The 18,519-nt window shown below is 61.0% G+C and overlaps 1 protein-coding gene across 2 annotated transcripts; it reads right to left on the bottom strand.

Moving 5' to 3' along the window:
* Nucleotides 1-437: 437 nt before the first annotated feature.
* CYP26B1 (cytochrome P450 family 26 subfamily B member 1) lies at nucleotides 438-15,642 on the bottom strand. 2 transcript variants are annotated; one of them, XM_069494761.1, is made up of 6 exons: nucleotides 15,439-15,642; nucleotides 11,778-12,002; nucleotides 3,221-3,496; nucleotides 2,935-3,090; nucleotides 1,238-1,522; nucleotides 438-830 (listed from the first exon to the last, which is right to left on the bottom strand). In XM_069494761.1, exons 1-6 carry the CDS (start codon nucleotides 15,640-15,642, stop codon nucleotides 438-440), a joined length of 1,539 nt encoding a protein of 512 aa, XP_069350862.1. The 2 variants fall into 2 exon arrangements, with proteins under 2 accessions (XP_069350862.1, XP_069350863.1); XM_069494762.1 differs by lacking the exon at nucleotides 11,778-12,002.
* Nucleotides 15,643-18,519: the final 2,877 nt, after the last annotated feature.

The raw sequence follows: 18,519 nt of genomic DNA, 5'->3' as shown, positions 1-18,519 counted from the left end.
GAGGGCGCTGATGAGTGCGCCAAAGGGGGCACCTCTGTCCTGCCTCCCCAGCTCAATGGCCTGACCTCCAACTGAAAGGGTCCGGAAGGAACAAGGGAAGGGGGCGATTCAGAACATCACAAGCGAACACTGCAGCACGAGCAACACCTAACACTGTAACGGGCATGCAGAGCCCGGCCTCGCCCTGTCCCAGGAGCTGAGCTGGTGGGAACTGGGCAGCGCCTGGGGGAAGCAGGAGCCAGGAGGGGAGCCCGTCCCCAGGAAGGATGGGGCCCTTCTGGCTTTGGGCAGGGTTTGCCAGGGAGGGGGGCCGGGCTGGGCAAGTACGGGGGTGCTCGCCCTCCCCGGGGTTCAGCCCCTCCCACACACAGGTTTCTACCTCCCCTCACCCCCACCCCACGCCTGGGCTGGGCTGAGGCGAGTGTGGCCGGAGCATGTTAGACGGTGGCGCTCAGCATGGCCTCCGTCTCTGGCAGGATCTTGTTCTGATTGGAGTCCAGGCCAAAGAACTTGACGCTGAGGCCGTCCACGGGGTGCAGGACGGGAACCAGGGTGATGCGGGGGAAGGTCCGGGTGGCCAGCTCAAAGCGGCTCGTGCTGGCCAGCTCCACCGCCAGCACCTTCAGGAAGAGCTTGGCCAGGTGCTTGCCCAGGCAGGTCCGGACACCGCCACCGAACGGGAGGTAATGGAAGCGGCCATCCTTGTCCTCACTCCGTGCCTGACTGAAGCGGTCGGGGTCGAACACGTTCACGTCTTTGAACACAGGTGCTGTGTCGTGGGTATCCCGGATGCTGTACATGACGCTCCAGCCTTTGGGGATCTGGAAACCCTGGAGGTGAGATGGGGGCCGGGGGGCAGGTGGTGAGAGCCAGGGGCGGCCAGGGGAGGGCCCAGGACTGCCTGCCTGCCCATCCCCAGCCCCAGATGTTCAAGACCTGCCTCTTCCTAGAGACACCCCACTGTAGCCCCCCAGGCCCAGCCAGCCTCCCTGCTCAGCATGTTAGGCCAGGCTTATTTATAGCTGTCCACATGCACCTTCACACGTGACACCCGGGTTGGCTTCCTCTGACTCTGCATTTGAGGCCACATGGCTCCCGTCAGACTGCAAGCTCCCTGAAAGCAAGCACTGTGCCCCCATCAGACTGAGGTACCCAAGCGGGAGGCTGGTCAGCCCCAGCCCCCAAAGTGGTCCCCCCCAGCCCCCCCAGCCCCCAGCCCCACGGGGCCCAGCCTCACGTCGAGCTCAAAGGTCTGCAGCACGGTGCGGTAGCCACCGGAGATGGGTGTGAAGAGGCGCATGACCTCCTTGATGACGCAGTCCAGGTAGCGCAGCCCGCTGAGCGTGTCGAGGCGCAGGGTGCCCTCGCAGGGGCAGCCGCCACTGTGCAGGATGCCCTGGGCCCGCAGCTCCTCCCGCAGCTTCTCCAGCACAGCAGGGTGCTTCAGCAGCTGCATGATCAGAGAGGTGCTGGCGCTGGCTGTGGTGGCATAGGCCGCGAAGATCAGCTCCAGTGTCCCGTCCTGCAGCCGCAGAGAGGAGAGGCACCATTGACCAACCGAGTTCAGCCAGGCGGACCCAGCCTGGGGACAGGCCCATTCTGCTAGCGTCTCCTGTGCCCAGAGTCATCTGTGCTGGGCCCTGCTCACTTCCTGCTGTGATTTCTGCTTCCTCTCAGCCTCACGTGTCTGGGCATTGGGGCCACAATGGCACGGGAGTCACAGCCAGCCCCTGGCTAGGCAGGAGACAACTGCTGTGGCCAGGCAGAGGCACTAGCCTGTTAGTCCTTTGGGGGCAGGGCTACTCCTCACTGCCTGCTAGAATTCTGCCAGCCCTAGAGGCCTGATCAATGCAGCGAGCTCACAGAAGAAAAGGAACAAATCTCAGACACTGGGCATGAGTGTATGTGTGCATGTGTGTGTGCAGGGGACATGGGGTTTAAACCCAGCCTTCCCACTCCCAGCCCCAGCTCCTCCTCCGTCCCCAGGAGGAGGACATCTAGCAGGCATCAGGGGAGCTGATGGAGTCTGGCAGGCAGCCTGGGGCCACAGCCCTGAGGACCTGAGATGAGGCAGCAGTGAGGAGGCTAAGGGAAGGTGACCCTCCCCAGAGAACTTAAAGACCCTCTCTGGGGAGCGGACACTGGGTGTGGGTACCCCAGGGCAAGGCCCCAGCAGGTCATTTCATTCCAAGCCCCACATCTGTGGGCCCAGAGAGTGGAGTGAAGGGACCTAGGTCCCTTACTTGCCATGGCACCACCAGTCACAAAACTCGTAAAATGGGAGTCATTCCAGCCTCTTCCTGGCTCCCCAGGAAAAAAATTAGAGCTAGATTACGGGGAGGCAAAGACAGTGGGGGGATGGGGAGTCTGCAGTGAGTGTCTGTGGGAAGCTGGTCGGTAGCTGGTTGGGGGAGGGGCTAACGGAGCCCCCTCAGGTGGAACATTCACCCACACCAAGGTGGGCGGGAAGCCCATTACAGAGCGCAGCTAGCTCGTGCCAGGCAGGATGGGACAGCCTGAAAAGTGCCGCCAACTCGGAAAGGCTGGGAGTGGAGGAGGTGCACCCAAATCTCCCCTGCTATTCCCCAAGGGTCTAGGCTGGCCTTAAGCAAGTGGCCTCCCCTTCTGGGCCTCCGCGTCCTTAGGTAGCCCAGAGGTTTTGGGACCATGAAACGAACTGAGAGCCTTCCCAGCTCTAAGCTGCCTTTTGTGCCTGCTGCTGGCTGCTGTGGAGAGAGGAGGGCAGCCTGTGGCGTCCTGCACAGGGGCAGGGACACGGTCTCTGCTTCCAGTTTTGCCCCCTCCAGCTGCCACTCAGAAAGCAGTGCAAAGTGGGAGCAGAGCAGGCAGAAAGGGCAAGAGCCTTTCCCATGAAGGAAGCCCCACCATGGAGCACGGGCGCCTGCTGCCCGCTGGGGGAGCCGCAGCCCCCACCTTCAGCTCCTGCATGGTCATCTCCTTCCCGTGCTCCTTGCTGCTCTCAATGAGGATGTCCAGCGCGTCCGAGTAGTCCTTGCCCTGGGTGCACTGCAGCTTCTCCCGGATGGCCTTCTCCAGCCCCTTCTGCAGGGTCTGCCGAGCCTGAATGCCCTGAGGGGAGAAGAAGCTGTCACCCACACAGCCCACCCTCCCACTGACACCTCTCCCCTCTGTCCGTGGGCCCCCTGCCTGTCTTAGCCTGGATGCCCGGCCTCCCCTCCTCCCAGGCCGGGGTCCTCACCCGCCGGTAGCCACTGAAGGGCAAGTCGACAGGCAGGGAGAAGACGTTCTCCACAAATTGCTGGTAGACGTCGAAGAGGTGCCCAAGGTCCTCCTCAGGAATGCTGAAGCCCAGCAGCACCCGGATGGCCATGCGGAAGGTGAGCTTCTGTGCCTCCTGGTACACATTGATGGCCTCGGGGTGGCTGCTCCAGGCACGCAGCGTGTCCTGGATCACCAGCTGGATCTTGGGCAGGTAGCTTTCCAGGGCCTCATGGCTGAAGATCTTGGAGAAGACCTGGAGGGCAGAGAGGCAGGTGGGTGAGCTGGCCAGCATGGCGTACCCTGGCCTGGCCCCCTGAAGCTGGCCTGGCTGAGGCACCTGTCCCATGACTGCAACTAGGGAAAATTCCAGGTCCCACACAATGGCAAAGCCTTGGGGACTGGTCAGTCCAGCTGCCAACTAGTCTGTGGGGGATGTGGCTGTGAGGGGCACAGAGGGGGTTGAGGAGGGCTGGAGCAGGGAGGCTGCCCTTCCACGCAAGGGCCATTCCCGAATCTCAGGACAAGGAGCGAAGTGCCCAGAAGAAGTGGAAAACAGGTGAGTGGAATGGACCAGAAAGAGGTGGGAAAGCAGTAGGTGGCTCTTCTACTCTACCGATGGGCGAGCAAGAGCATCTGAGGCTATACCACAAGCAGGACTTCCTGGGAACCAAAATTATTCTCATGCCCTGAGAAACACCTACTGGGAGTTTATTAACAGTAATGCCATTAAGATGTCTTCGGTGTGGCCAGGTCTAGAGGTAGGGGGATGGGGGCAATGGCTTTCCACCCCACAAGATCATAAAGACAAACAGAAGCCCTTTTAATTCCCTGCATCTGCCAGGACCATTTTAAGTGGCCAGTGAATCCCTGCTTCCCTGTCCTCCTGACTGGCTCAGCAACCCCCCTTGCGGCCCCTCCTCACTGAGATGCCCCAGCACCTGGTTTTCATCTGCAGGAGGGGGGAGGATGTTAGTTTATTTACTGACAGCCTGTGGGTCCCATTCATAACCAACACTTCCATCTCCCCAAGAGTATGGAGCAGAAGGTGGTGCCCCCCAGCAGCACCAGGGGAAAGGTCACTGGGAAGGCCGAGAGGGGAGGGGCAGTGCAGAAGGAGCCCCCCACCCTGCCCCGTGCAAACCACACACACGCGCCCGCCCTCCCCTCTGCCCCCCAAACACAACCACCGCACAAACTGTAAATGTGAGAATTTCCCCTGCAGTCAGCTCAAGGAGGAAAGGTAACATTTTCCTGGCCTGGGCCCTGCATGGCTAATGGGAGGGCTGGTTTGCAGAAATAACAGTGCTGGCCCTTCAGTGGCCCAGCCAGGCATTCACAATAGCACTTTCATTCCGAAATTCCCGGCGGAGAGAAGGAGGGAGGGCAGGAGGCCGGTGAGGGGCAGAGAAGCCCGCACTGTTTGGGGCTGCTCCTGCTACAAAGGGACAGCCAAAAGGTAGGGGACGATAGGAGGTCACCTAGGTCAACACAGGCCTGGACGGGTCACTCACACCTTGCCTAGTTTTGGGGGTCCCAGGGAACTTCCAGGGGGGACTCCAGTGGCCCCTTCCCTTCAGAGGGTTATGGATAAAAGCAAAGCTTGTCTATCTCAGCCCCCAACCCTGGTGTCCTTAGGATTCTAGGTTTGGCCCTTGGGCAAAGGGTCTTCGGGATGGGAGTGGGCCCCCAGAGCCCAGCATTGGCCAACTAAGGGCCCTTACAAAACAGTGAAGAGGCCACACACGGGGTGAGCAGAAAGTGGTACCCGGGAGCTGAGCAGGCTCATCAGGAAACACAGGAGGCAGAAAAATTACTCTGCAGCTACCAGGTCTCTGTGGGGAGCTGGAGGTGTGGCAGGAGGAGCCAGGAAGGCCACGCCTGGCCCTGAGCTGGCCAGCCCAGGACAGAGTAGAGGTTCTGTCAAGGAGGGGCCAGGATAGGGACTGGCCAGGGCCCCCAGCACATGGGAGACCTGGTCCCAAAGATGGGTCTGTGGAGGGGGACAGGGGGGCAGAGGCCACGCCCACCAGGCCCAGCCAGTCAAAGCCAGCTGGGCTCTGAGATGCAGTGGGGGGATGGGAATAGACGCTGGGCGCCTAGAGACCTGAGTTTTAGCCCCGAATCATCCACCAACATCTTGTGTGATCACAACCAAGTGATCCCCTCCCCTAAGCCTCAGTTTTCTCATCTGTAAAATGCTGACGTTGAACCAGGTTATCGCCGGGGTTGCTTTCATTCCACCAAGCACATGAGCACCACTGTCCACTTGCCCCTAAGTAGACGCTACCCCTCGAGGTAGCCCAGAATCTGGCAATGCTCCAGTCACCTAGCGAGGGCCTACCAGGCCCCACCACAAGCCCACACGGGCGCGGCGGCCCCAGAGGGGCCATCCCAGGGTTTCCCACCGGGAGCGCGGAAGGCGCCCGCCGGCCGCTAACGAGCTCTGCCCTGCCCGTAGGTTGCATTCCCTGCGCCCTCTAGCGACGGCAGGCTGAATCGTTCCTATTCAGGCCTTGGGGGCCAAGCAAGGCAGGGACAACCGGGAAATACAGGACAAGGACGTGGAACCTGGGAATGAGAGGAAGGACTCCAAGGGCAGGGGGCCCACACCGGGCACCGGGGTGGGAAGAGGTGCTGAGCAAGGCCAGGAGCTGGAATGTCCCAAGAAACCCACTGCCACCCTGCACCCTGCAGGCGCCGGGGGCTGGGGCCTCTGGAAAGAGAACTGAAGCCGGACCAGGGCTCTTGTCTTGACCAGCCTCTGATTTGCCCAGTGATGGCCAGCAGGTCGCTGCCCCGTCTGGAGCTTAGTTTCCCTATGGGTTCATGAGGAGTCCAACTGGACGTTCTGAGGTCCCTTTCCACCTGGCTGTCCCATGATTCTCCTCAGAGCACCCCCCAACCCCAGGAGGAGAAACTGCCCAAATGAGAAGCCAAGCAAAGGCAGGTGCTGGGCACTCCGGCCCCAGGGGCTTTGCTCAGAGGTCACTGAGTCCAGGCCCCTGCCTCTGGCCCAGTTGTTCCACAGACATTGGGGCCTCCCAGGTGCTGGGAAGACTGCGGGGCCTCGTCCCTCGGGTTATGCCCAGGGTTAACAGCCCAGGCACTTCCCAAAGCCCAGGAGGTTCAGAAACCACCACCCGCCAAAAAGGACAGGCGGAGGCAGAGGCGGAGGTTCCGGCTAGGGCACAGGGAGCCTGGGCTGTGTCTGGGCGGGCTGGGTCTGAGGAGCTGCCTGCTGGGGTCGGGACTTGGGCACACTGGGAAGGTGCCCAGGGAGCGGCTCAGTGTGAAGAGAGGAAGGGTTCCCGGCCCCCAGAGCCAACTTCCCTGACCACAGTCATCACAGAAGCCAGAGCTGCTTTGTTTCCCTCCGGGGCTTCCCTGGGAATTCCCAAAAGTGAGCCAAGAATGCCGGACAAAGGTCACTGGGAACCAGCCCAGGCCCAGGCCACTCCCTGCAGAGGGAGCCTCAGGGCAAGGGCAGGAGGGAGGGTGGCTCCCACCTTGAGGGATGTCACCAGTTTCCCCTCAACACAATAAGCTCAAGGGCTCCATCCCTGGTTCTCTTCCTCCCTCCAGAATGTGGGCCAATCTCCATACTAGGGTCTGGGGACACCACCCGGGCTTGTCAAGGCTCAAATTCCCTATAATTGTTCTACAAATGCTTTCTCTCTCCCAGCTAGGCCCCCCTTATCCCTCCCGCCTCTCATCCAGTGCCTCTGGGAGGAGGGTAACTCTGAACCCCCATGGCCCTGCGTGCTGTGCCTGCTTGGCCAGGTAACCTCCCCCTTCTCTGCTGGTGGCCATGGATGGATGGACAAATGGATGGGCAGCCACGGGAGCAGGAAGAGCCAGAGAGGGAACCCACTGCCTGGGCCAGTGACTCAGACTGGGAGGAATGGAAGCAGCTGCCCAAGAGGGGTGGGGGCCCGGGCAGGCCACCCGGCCAAGCCACCGGAGCCGCGGCCTGCAGAGTGGAAAGAATAACAGAGGGCGGGCAGCCGCCGCGGCAGCCATCCGCACAGGGGTGACGCCAAGGTGTGTACTTTACACCCAAGCAAGGGGGGAACAAGAGAGGACGTCATCGTCCCAGCTGCCTGGCATTTCCACTGGGCCTCAGCTTCACCCTGGCCCAGTGGAAATGCCAGGTAGTTTCACCCAGAGTTGGAAATGCCCAAGCCTGGTGTCCTGTCCCCCATCTGGCTCTAGCTATAATCATCTCACCTCAAGACCTGCTTCCCACTGCCCTACACCGCCCTAGCTCCTCCACACACACAGCAAACACCAGGCGGGGCAGGGAGGCAGCACTGGCGGAATCTGGAAGGGTTTCCCAGACGCTCTCATCCCTCCCTCTTCCTTGGAAAGCTGAGGCCCAGAGGGGGAAGGGCCCTCAAGGTCACAGTGCAGGGCATGACTGGCCATACCCAGCAGAGTCCCTAAAGCCCCTGCCTCCCACCACTGCAGACCCCATCGAGCTACCCTCTGCCAGCCCTGGTGAGCTCTAAATTTATCTAAACGTCCTGAAAGGATCCTCCTCTATGGCCTAAGTTTATTCTAAGGATGAGGCTGGCTGTTCTGGCTACTCTGGTTTGTTCTCAGCATTTCCCAGGTCCCTGGAGTCCCTTCCCTTTAGGTCTGGGGAACCCAGGATGGACACAGCGGCTAGCACAGAGGTTAGGGCCAGAGCAGACCCCAGCCAAGCCTCCCCACTCCCCACCAAGGCCACATTTGTCTGCAAAGGTGGGAGAGTAAACAGACACATCAGCATCACAGCCTTGGACCCCTCTCTGGCCTGGGAGAAGGACACAGAAAAGAGGGACAAAGAGAGGGGGTAGCCCCCACACCCAGCCCGCCCACCAGCTTGCTGCCTGGCACAAGGGAGAGCAGAGGGAGGCACCCACTCCCAGACGCCCTGGCAGCTGACTGTGGGCTCCCTCCCCCGCTGACCTTCAGAGAGATCCGCTCCTGCCACCACCTCCTCAGCAGCCCCTGCGTCCACTACTGGTGCTACAGTAACTTTTGTGTGAAGGACTTGGGTTGGCAGAACAAAGGCCCTGTGCCTATGCCAGGGGCCAGGGCAGAGCTCCCGGCAGCAGGGCTGCCCGGCCATGCCACCAGCCTTCCCATCCAGTGCAGGATGGAGCTTCAGAGAACTCCTAGAGCCAGGCACGGGCTAGGCTACTCCCAGGACCCCACAACCATGGGCGCCTGGCCCTGCCCTCCTGCTGAGGCGCCTCCTGTCCTCTCCATCCCAGGACGCACAGAGTTTCTGAGAGGAGTGTGATGACCCTGAGCCTGACCTCCACCCTCACTCCAGGATGGGGCCCAAAGGCCAGGTCAGTGAGGGACGGTGGGTGGGCAGGCAGAGCTTCTGATCCCCACCTCCAAAGCCTATTCCCCCACCTCCGCCTCAGGCACACAGGCCCTGCAGGCAGGGGTCTGGGTAGAAAGGGCGAGATGACCACTCCTGGGGTCTCCCCAGTCCAGGGGCTCCAAGACTAAGTGCTGCCCCTGAGGTACTCTCCAAGTTCCCGGAGGGTGTCTCAGAGGCACTGTCCAGGATGCCCTGAAGGAGACGGCCTCTTGGCACAAAGAGTCCTGGCCCTATCTCTAAAGGGAAAGAGGAAATGGCTAATCCTGGTGTGTGGGGCTGGGTGTTGGAAGCTTCTAGAACTATCCCCCAACTCCTCCATGTCTCTGACAACCCTTTCGCCCCCACATTCCTAACTGGATCCCATCCACCCTTCAAGGGCAATACCAGCCTCTCTATAGACAAAGAGAGATGGGGTCCCTCCCCCATCCACCAGAGACACCCCAGGCCCTGGATGGGGGAGGAGTAACCAAGGAGGAGGGAGTCTGAGTCCCTGGCTGTAGGGACACTGGCCTGGCTTCCAGAGATGATTCTGTTAGACTGGGAAAGACTTTCTGGACTTTTTCCCTGGCAACCCCACCCTGCTGGCCCTAGACCACCAGGGCAGCCAGGGCAAAACACCTGGCGTGCAGTGATGGCAGTGAGGAGCCCCTTCCCAGCACATCTGGCCAGACCTCCCGGAGAAGGGGTGGGCCACCAGCCCCAATGGAAACAGTGACGCTTCTAGTTCCCCACCAGCCGGGCCCCAGCACACCTGGGCCCCACTTCCTGCACGTACCTCCTAACCAGGCTGGGCCTGGCCCAGCAGCCCACGCTCCAGCCAGGTCCCCGACTGCAGCATGCGCTGGATGGGGCAGTGGGAGTGGCACACAGCAGCCCCCACCTTGGCCACAGAGTCCAACAGGCACTGGATCCAGCAGGCTGGCCATTCTCTCCAGGACCCACATAGACATACTTGGAAACGGTGCCCGAGTAGTCTCATCCCTCCAGCTATGCTACTTCTTGAGAGCAAGGATCAAGTTTCCCGCTCCTTTGTACCTAACCCCACGCCTTCCATGTAGTCCAGTAAACTTAGGTTTATAGGTCATCCAGTAGAAAGAATGGGGGGAAGGATCCTTTTGTCTACCTGACTACCCATTTACCACACGACACACACACGCACCCCACATAGCAAGCACACAACTACTATGCACAGAGGGCCTCTGGATTTGGTCCTCAAGCCCCTCTGCCAGGTTGAACTGGCTTCTGTCGACTCCCTATCCCCAAGGATCTAGTCCTCTGGGACGTCTGTGCTCTCCCTTTCCTCCTTCCCTCCCCTGCAAATGGACATTTTAGGCCAAAACCTTGGGGCTTTCCAGACAGGCCCTCCCCAACGGGCACCTGGAAGCCTAAAGCTAAGTCAGGCAGAGGGTGGGTGGAACCCCAAGGCCCCAGGGTCTCTCAGTCTGGTGCTGGCCAAGCCTCCTTCCTCCTAGCACTCCCTACCCATCCCAGCTGCTGGCACCCCGGAGCCAGCAGGACTGAGTAGGACTCGACTCTCAGTGCGTGGTGGCCCAGAAACAACTATTCCCATGGAAGCGGAAGCGGAGGGCCTCTGTTGCTGGTTCTGCCCTGCCTTTTCTTTGCGTCCTGACTGGATTCAAGTCTCAATCAACGTCTCCCAGGCTTCTGTGAAAGGGGACAATAATTCCTTTCTTGTCAAAGGCTCTACAAAGATGAAATGAGGAAGCAAGCAGCCATCTGCTCTGGAGCTGGGTCCCTGAGTCTCAGCTCTCTCCCCATGCTCTGGAATGGGCCTTTGGTGGCGCCCCCAAGACTAAGGGAGAAATAACTATCCAACACAGTTGAAAAGCCTCATTCCTAAGCCCACAGCCCCCTCCCAGCCACTCCCCAGAACACCTGCCCCCCAAACCCCGTCGGTCCCCAGGCTGTGTTAACTGCTTCCAGCTCTGAGTGAGGCAGATGGAAGAGATGACTTTGGGAGCCCTTTTCCAGTTCCTGAAATACGTGCTTTATTAGGGAACTGGGGCGGGTGGGGGAGGCATGAAGACTAGTCTCCTGTTTGATTTTCCTTCTTTTGTCTGCCATGGAGAATTACCCTTCGCAGGCTGTTCAGAGACTATCAAATACTACAGGATGCGTCAGCGAGCAGCACAATCCCCCACGGCCACCTCACACGCGGACTTCTGGCCCAGGGAGTTGCCCCCTCCTCCTGCCTCTCCCGGACTCGAGCCCATCCACTGTTCTGGGAGATGAGAGGCTGCCTCTCCCCTTCCTTTAGGTTTCAACCCGGGGTGAGTCCTCTGACCCAATGGAAAAAAATGGAGTGGAGGAGGTCGTGCAGCCTCCCTCCTGGCGGCTTCAAGCCCGCAGGCCGGCGCCCCGCCCGCCCGCCGGCTCAGCTTTCGGGTTACTGCAGTTCAAACAGCACGTGCCGGCCGCGCTCCGAGCCGCGGCGGCGGCGGCGCAGCCCAGAGGGGGCGGGGCGCTTGCTCCGTGCGCGCTGGCTCGCCGCCTCCGCGCCTCTTCCAGTCGTTCGGGAAATCCACAGGATAAACACCCACTTTCTCTTCCTCTTTGTGTGGGGGGGTGCGCTTTGATTCCCGCCCGCGCCTCGGCTGCTGCCCCACCCCTCGCCTTCCCCCATTGTCCAGGCCGGTGCGCACGGCGGTCCAAAGCTCCCCGCATCTCTCCCTGAGGAGGCCCCGAAAACACTGCCCACGAGGTGCCCTCACCCCTCACCCCTGCCCCTGTCCGCGTCTCTCTTTCAGCAACCTGTGGCGGGAGGGCCAAGTTTGATTTTAGATTGAATTCCTGGGGGAAAGTGGTGAAAAGGAAAGCGCGCCGACCAGCTGTCCCGCCCCCTTCTTTTTCCAGTTCTGTGGAGCACAGCAAGGACAGGCGTTGGACACCCCAGATCCCGCACTTTCAAGCTCTGTCCAAAGCAACCCGGCTGGCGGTGTCCACAGCGCAGTAGGCCAGCAGGAGGTTGGACCAGGAGGAGGCCTATGCAGGCCCTGGATCCAGGCTCAAAGTCGTCTAGACGGGGAACTGCGGGGTCCTCAAGCATGGTGCGCAAAGGGGGGCGTTGATTCGGGTGGGGACATTCTGTGGTTGTCCATGAACTCCTTACACCGAGGGAGGAGTGTAGAGTTCTTACCTTGCGCTTGTTGCGGTGGATGTCGCCGATAGAATTGGCCACCGTGTTGGGCCCCAGAAGCATTCGCGTGCTTCGAGGCCACTCGGTGCTCACGAGGTGGTGCTCGCCCATGAGGATCTTGCGCACATTTTCCGCGCCCGTCACGCGTATCAGCGGCCGCCCCAGTAAATGCGTCTTGAACACGTTGCCGTACTTCTCCCTCCGCGACGACTGGAAGCCAGAACCCTGCGGAAGCCACACAAGGGACCTCTCTCAGGGTGCACGTCTCTAGAAGACCCGCGGGGAGGAGTGGCAGCCTCCAACTCGGGGCACCAGCCACCTGCCCCTCCCCCACCAAATACACACAGACACGCACGCACGCAGGTTTTATTTTTCACGGCGTGCACAAGAACTGGGAAGTAGGGCCTAGAGAGGATAATAAATAACGCAAGGAGGCGGGAGGCCCAGGGGCACCCCCAGGAGGCTGTTTTTCAGTAATGACTTTCGAGAGGGAAAAGGTATCCCCGGACAGCTGGACCTAAAGCTAAAGTCTCCAACCCCCACCCTCCCACCCCCACCCAGCGCTTGGAGCCTCTCGGAATAAATATTTCCAGGCTCCGGGCCACGGGCTGGCGAGACCCCGCGGGGTGGCCGCAGGCCAAAGATTATTTATAGCGGTGAGCGGTCGGTGCCCAGAGGCAGTCACTACAGACTGGGGGGGGGCGGGTTGGAGTTTCCTCCGTTCTCCGGTGTGGCCTGCGCAGGGACCCGGCAGCTCTCCGAGAGCTCTGCGAGGTGGGGTCACGGACCCAAAGCCGCGGTTTCCCTAATGCATTTTGCCCTGGAAATAACTGAGGCGGCTTTCGTGGCCTCCCGGGAGTTTGGGATGGGAGCGCGGCGGACGGCGCTTCCCGCGGGGCGGGGCAGGACCCGGCGAGGCGACCCGCGCAGGTAACCGGATCCCGGCGGCGGAGGCGGCGGCGCAAGTCGAGAATGGCGGGGCCCTGGCCGGCTCTAACGCTCCAAACAGCAGGCGCAGCCCGCCCGGCGCGAGTACCGGAAGCCGAGGGGACCTCAGAGGGGCGGGGGCAGGGGCGCCCCGCTCACCTTTGACGTTGCGCTCGCTACCCCACCCCGTGTTAACCCTTCTTCTGCCGGGGCGGCACTGAGTGAGAAGGGGAGGACTGCCACCTGTCCAGTCGCCCCGCCTGCCCGCCAACAGAAGTACGGACTCCGGCTCCAGACCTATCCAGTCACGCACCCCCGAGGGGACAGCTCGGTTCCCCCTCTCCTGGATTGGTCTCCCTCCTCACTTTCCTTTCTTTCACGGAAAACTATTCTCCAGCTAGATGTGTACACACCCCAGCACAGCCGAAAAGTGACTCTGCAGAACCCGGATTCCCTAATCACTTTTCCACATGCGCCTCAGGCCCCGGCGCGCGACAGGGAACGAGCCGGGAACGACCGCGCCGTCAGGAGGGGGGCCGAGCCGCGGGGGACGCTGCCCCGCTCCCAGGCTGGAGGGTCGGGGAGACCTCCCCCCACTGTGCAGCCGTTCGAGACGGCATCTACCCCTTTAAGAAAAATCAAGGCGGAGGTGGGGTGCGACGGGGAGGGGGTGAGGAGCGGGGTTCCCTCCCTTCGTCTGCTATACCCGTCTCCCGCGCTCCGTCTGACCCTCCGTCTCTCCTCTCCTTCTTTTCCTCTGTTATTCTTTTCTTTCAACACAAAAGTTGGGCTGTGAATTTTTCGAGGTCGCCGCCGCCTCGCCCCCACCCCCTGCCTCTGATCTGCCTAACTGTAATTAAAGTGCGTTTTTTGTGGCATTAATAAAGAGTTATTTGTCCGCTGTTTCCATGGTCTTCACAAAGAGGACTTTCATAGGGGCGGCCGGTCGGGCCGCGAGTCCAATTTATACAAAAATGTTGTATTTTTAGCCCTGGGCTCTGTTTAGATGGCGCTCGGTGGAAACGGAGATCCCTTGGAGGTCCCCCCGTAAAATCTGATAAATGACTCCGAAGAAATAACGCTAGGATTCAGAGGGCTCTCATTAACCCCTTCGGCGCTCCCCTGCACGCATCCCCCTATTTTCCTCCACCTACGGGACCTAGGGCCCCGGGTTATATAGATGAGAGAAGCAAGTTTCCCCCTCCCTAACTTCTGTGTTGGTTGGACGCGGACCCCCAGGGGCCTTTGTGAGATTGGAAGAAAAGGTCAGGGGGACATTAAGGGGAGCAGAGAAAGGTCAGGAAACGGGGTGGGGGGGCGGTGACAGACCGTGGATTCCGCAGACTGGCTGTAACAAGGCGGGAGCCGTTGCCCAAGAGTTATTTTATTTCCTAAATTGGCGGCCAAAAGCCTAAACCACCGCCACAGTTAACCCTTTAAGTGTGGTGGCAAGGGAGAGGCTCTGGGGATTTCTTTGCGGGGAGGGGTAGTCGGATTGGTTGAAGCGAACCCCACCCATTGCACGAACAACCCCAAAAAGATATGGGCCGACTCAGGGACAGGGAAAGACCACAGGGCAGAGGAACCTCGCGTCCCCCTCCCCGCCCCCGCTTCGCTGTCATTAAGCCGGGGGCGGGGCGGGGTGTGTGTGTGTGTGTGCGCGCGCGCGCGGATTGCACGCGTCTGTTAATTTCAAGCCAAGCTTTCGCACCTCTAAACCCGCAGGCCCCGGCGCTCACCTTTCGCTTCACCTCTCCAGTGCCGGAATTGTCTGTTTCTGGACATCCATGCTCTCCCTCACCCTCATCAGCACCCATCGGACAAACACGCGTACACACGTACACACGAACGCGGTAACCTCAGAGACGCCCCCACCCCCAAGAAAAAACCTGGTGTGTATCAAATTGCAAAAGCCATTGTCTAGCACTTGATGAGGTTAACTCCAGGTTAACCTCCCCATTACCTACCTGGGTCTGGTCCCTAACGCGCCCCACCCCCATTTTCACCAGCAGAGTGAGGTTGTGCAGCGTCTAACAAACACACACCTCTCCCAAGTTTCTCTCCTGCTAAACTGTCCCCACCCAATAAGTAAACAGACCCTTTTCCCCGAAAGCCGGGAGCTCACAGGTCTCTGGCTTTTCATTTTCCTCGGGTTACCTTCTTCCTCTTCCACCACAAAACACACACACTGGAGCGGACCGCGGACCAGGGCAGTAGTACCTGGAGCAGCAGACTACGCAGCAGGAGTAGTTTTAAAGGGGCAATTCAAGCTGCCACCCACCCCCTCCTACTCTCCCGAGTCAGTTTTCGGCTCCCAGCGACAAAGCCAAAGCCCAGGAAGCCGACGGCGACGGGGGCGTGGAGCGCGAAGGGGAGGCAAAAGCAGCTCAGGACCCGACGTCCCTTCGGACTCGCGCGCCAGGAGCCCCCAGGGCGCTCCACGCACCCCTGCTAGGCCGCCCGCGACCGGGGCAAGTCATTCTTGGGAGCTCCCTCTGGTCCGGGAACCCCTCTCACCAGCCCCCTGAACCTGCTCACCGGGCGCCAGTGGTCTCCGAACCACGCTGCGGGCGGGCAGAGGAAGCCCGGGCGGTTGAGTCTGGGAGGAGGGAAGGGGCGGGGCGGGGACCAGTGTCTTCACGCTCCCGGCGCCCCCTGGCCGGCCCGCGGCTCCGTCGGCCCGGAGCAAGCAGCTAGCGGACCCCAGAGAGCAGCGGAGAGAGCGCGCCCTTACCTGTAGCAGCCAGTGGCCGGTCTCTCCGATGAGCGGGAAGCCCATGGAACCCTTGGGGATGGGCAGCTTGCAGCTCTTGTCGCGGGTGGCAGCCCAGCGCAGCTGCCACAGCTGCTGCGACACGGCTAGTAGCAGCGTCACGGACACCAGGCACGCGGCGAGGGTGGCCAGCGCCGACACCAGCTCCAAGCCCTCAAAGAGCATGTTGGCGGCCGCTCGGGGGATTGGCTGTGCTGGTCCCAGCGGGGGAGGGGAGGGCTGCACGGGAGGGGACCGGAGCGGCGGGGGAAGGGAGGCTTCGGCCGGGGGTCCTGGCACCTCCAGCCGAAAGGAAGGGGCCGAGGGAAGGGGAGTGGAGGCTGCAAGGGGAGCGGAGAGAGGTAGAAAAAAATGCCTAAAAGAAGAGAGAAAGGAGACACGAGGCAACTGGGATGTAACTTTGTTTGTTTGTTTGTTTGTTCCTTTATAGCGGGCTTAAGGGCTGCTCAAGGGGTGGTGAGATGAAGCCGTGAATCAAGCTGGTGGATTTGCTCTCCCCGCAACCATCACACTCGGAAAACTTTGGAAAACTTTGTCCAGCAGGAGCCTCTTTCTCGTAAGCCCCTTCCCCTGCTTGGAAAAAAAAAAAAAAGAAGGGGGCGCGGAGAGCTAGCGGAGAGAAAGTGCGATTTGTCAAAAGTATTCTCCCAAAATTCCTAGGTGAAAAAAAAGGCGGGGGGGAGAAATCCTGAATGCAAAAATTCCAACGAACCCAGAAACTTTGGGGGCGAGGCGAGTGGAGAGGCGCGAGCCCAGCGTTCTGGGCAGCCCCAGGCGGCGCGCCCGAGCCTCAGAGCCGCCGCAGCACCCCCGAGGCGGGCGAGGCGGGCGCGGCGGGCCAGGCGGCGAGGCGGGCGCGGCGGCCGGAGCGCGGGTGCGGAGCCGGCGGGCCGCGGCCGGGACGGGACGCAGCCGGCGACAGAGCCCCGGGCGGGCGATGGGGCGGCGGCGGCAGCGGCGGCGGCGGGCGGGAGGGGTGAGGCGGGGTGGGGTTGGAGGAGGAGGTGGAAAACCCGAGCTGGGCTATTGTATCAATTAAGAAAAAGCAGTCCGTCCCGGGACGCGGTCTCTCGGCTCTGGAGTTGCTGCTGGGGGAAGAAAGGAGGGAAGAAGAAAGGAAGGCAAAAGGAATGAAAGAGGGGAAAGGCAGGAGGCAGGATTTCAGGGCTGGTGGTTTTAAAAGCTTCTCTCAATGTGAATTTGCGACCTAAGCGAGCCAATGCGTGTGTTTATATAGAGGCGGGAGGCTGCCAGCATCCCCCCACCCTCGGCGCTCACAAAAGCTGGGGGCGTGGTGAGAGGCCGGCCCGCGGCCGGAGCGTGTGAGCGCAGGCCGGCCTCCCGCCCCGCCCCGGCCGCCCGCCGCCCGCCGCCCGGGACCCACTTGTAGCCGCCGCAGGATCAAACTCAGTTCACCTCTCGCCTCCTCTTCTTTCTCACCGGCGTCTCGCTGAGCCCAGCACCTACAGACGGACGAGATGAGACACACGCGCGCGCGCGAACACACACACACACACACGCACAGTGCGCACTCGCCTAGTGCCCGCTTGGCTGCTAGACTACTTCCCTCCCTCCCAGGTCATCAGCCCCCTCCTCCCGCTCCGGGCAGTCCCGCATGGGCCGTAGCCCGGGCAGCAGAGGTCCTGGCCGGACTACCCCCTTGACGGGGGGACGCCCAAAGCCCCTGAACCTGTGCCTAGGGTCCAGAACTCCCAACCTGCTGGCTCTTATCTCCCGGGACCCCTCATTTGCCGTTCCCAACCCCTTCCTACCCTGGGTCCCCCACCCCGAGCCCTACATCCCCAAACCTCAGATGCCAAGGTACTCCCCCCACATATGTCTCATCCCTGCAGGACCCTGAGGTTGCCCGGTCCCCGTCCGCGTCCCGGCTGCTAACTGTGCAGCCCCTCCTCTCCAACACCTCGAGATCTCCCCCCCTGTGCAGTCCCTGTCCACCACCCGCAGCGACTGAGGAACCCCGATGCTGGTACCGGCGAGTGTCCCACGCCAGGACAAATGCGGCGGCTCCGGTACCCAGAGGTGGGAAGAGAAGTGTACAAAGGTTCATTGATACAAACGAGTAAATAAACATGCCGAGTGAGCACGGCCACCTTCTCAGCGCTGGTCGCAGAAGGCCCAGCGCGCGTGCCTGTGTGAGGTGTGCGTGTGGCCCGGGGCCGCATCTGTGTGTGCGCGCGTGTGTGTCCTTGCGTCGGCCCAACGTCTGGGGAGTGAGGCGATGTGTCTGCGGGGTTGTGTGTTCTCTCTAGAGCTGTGTGTCTGTGTATCCAGGCATATGTCTGTCCTCTGGCCTCTCCTCCTGCGAACCCTTGTTAACACGGAGCTATGCATACCAGCCCGACATCTGTCTAGCTGACGCCTGGATCCCCCTCGCGTGCATCCTGTTTCCCCGGCTGCCTTGGCTCTGCCGTTCACTCTCGCACTCCCAGAGCGAAAGATATCCCTCCTTTAGTTGAGGGCGGTATGTACGTAAACGAAATGAGATTCCCCTTTTAACACCTCCCCTGCACCCAGTACGAGTTCAGCTTTAGAGTTTACTAGGAGAGAATGTGTGTGAGCCTCTAAGGCGCGCGCATATGTGGTGTCCCTCCGTACGCGAGCGCTTCCGAGGCTGATGTGGCCGCAGGAGATCTAAAGGCTGGTCTCTAGCTCCTAGCGCTGGGTCCTCGCGGCTCTCACTCTCTGCCCTGGAACCCCACCTGGTGGACAGTTATAGTACTACAGATTCGGGGGACGTAATTCCCTCTCCCCCTTTCCGCATTCACCTTTCCTAGTGGGAGATCAGCTCCTAAGAGCCTACTTGTAGCCTCCCAAAGGACTCCACTCCCGCCTCAGCGCCCTCAGACTTCCACCCCAGGTCGCTTGGGGCCTGAACACTCACGAAGTCCCTGTCAGGACCACTTTGGCCCCAGGAATAGAGAGATGGGGAGCACCCTGTCAAGGAGGGAGGTTTCAGAGGACAGTCAAATCCGGACCAGGCACCCAGGGTGGTGAGGCTAGCACCACCCTACTCCCTATCTG

The sequence above is a fragment of the Eulemur rufifrons genome, chromosome 19 (genome assembly GCF_041146395.1).
Source record: "Eulemur rufifrons isolate Redbay chromosome 19, OSU_ERuf_1, whole genome shotgun sequence".
Lineage (NCBI taxonomy): Eukaryota > Metazoa > Chordata > Mammalia > Primates > Lemuridae > Eulemur > Eulemur rufifrons.
This window is presented reverse-complemented; position numbering and strand designations above follow the sequence as displayed.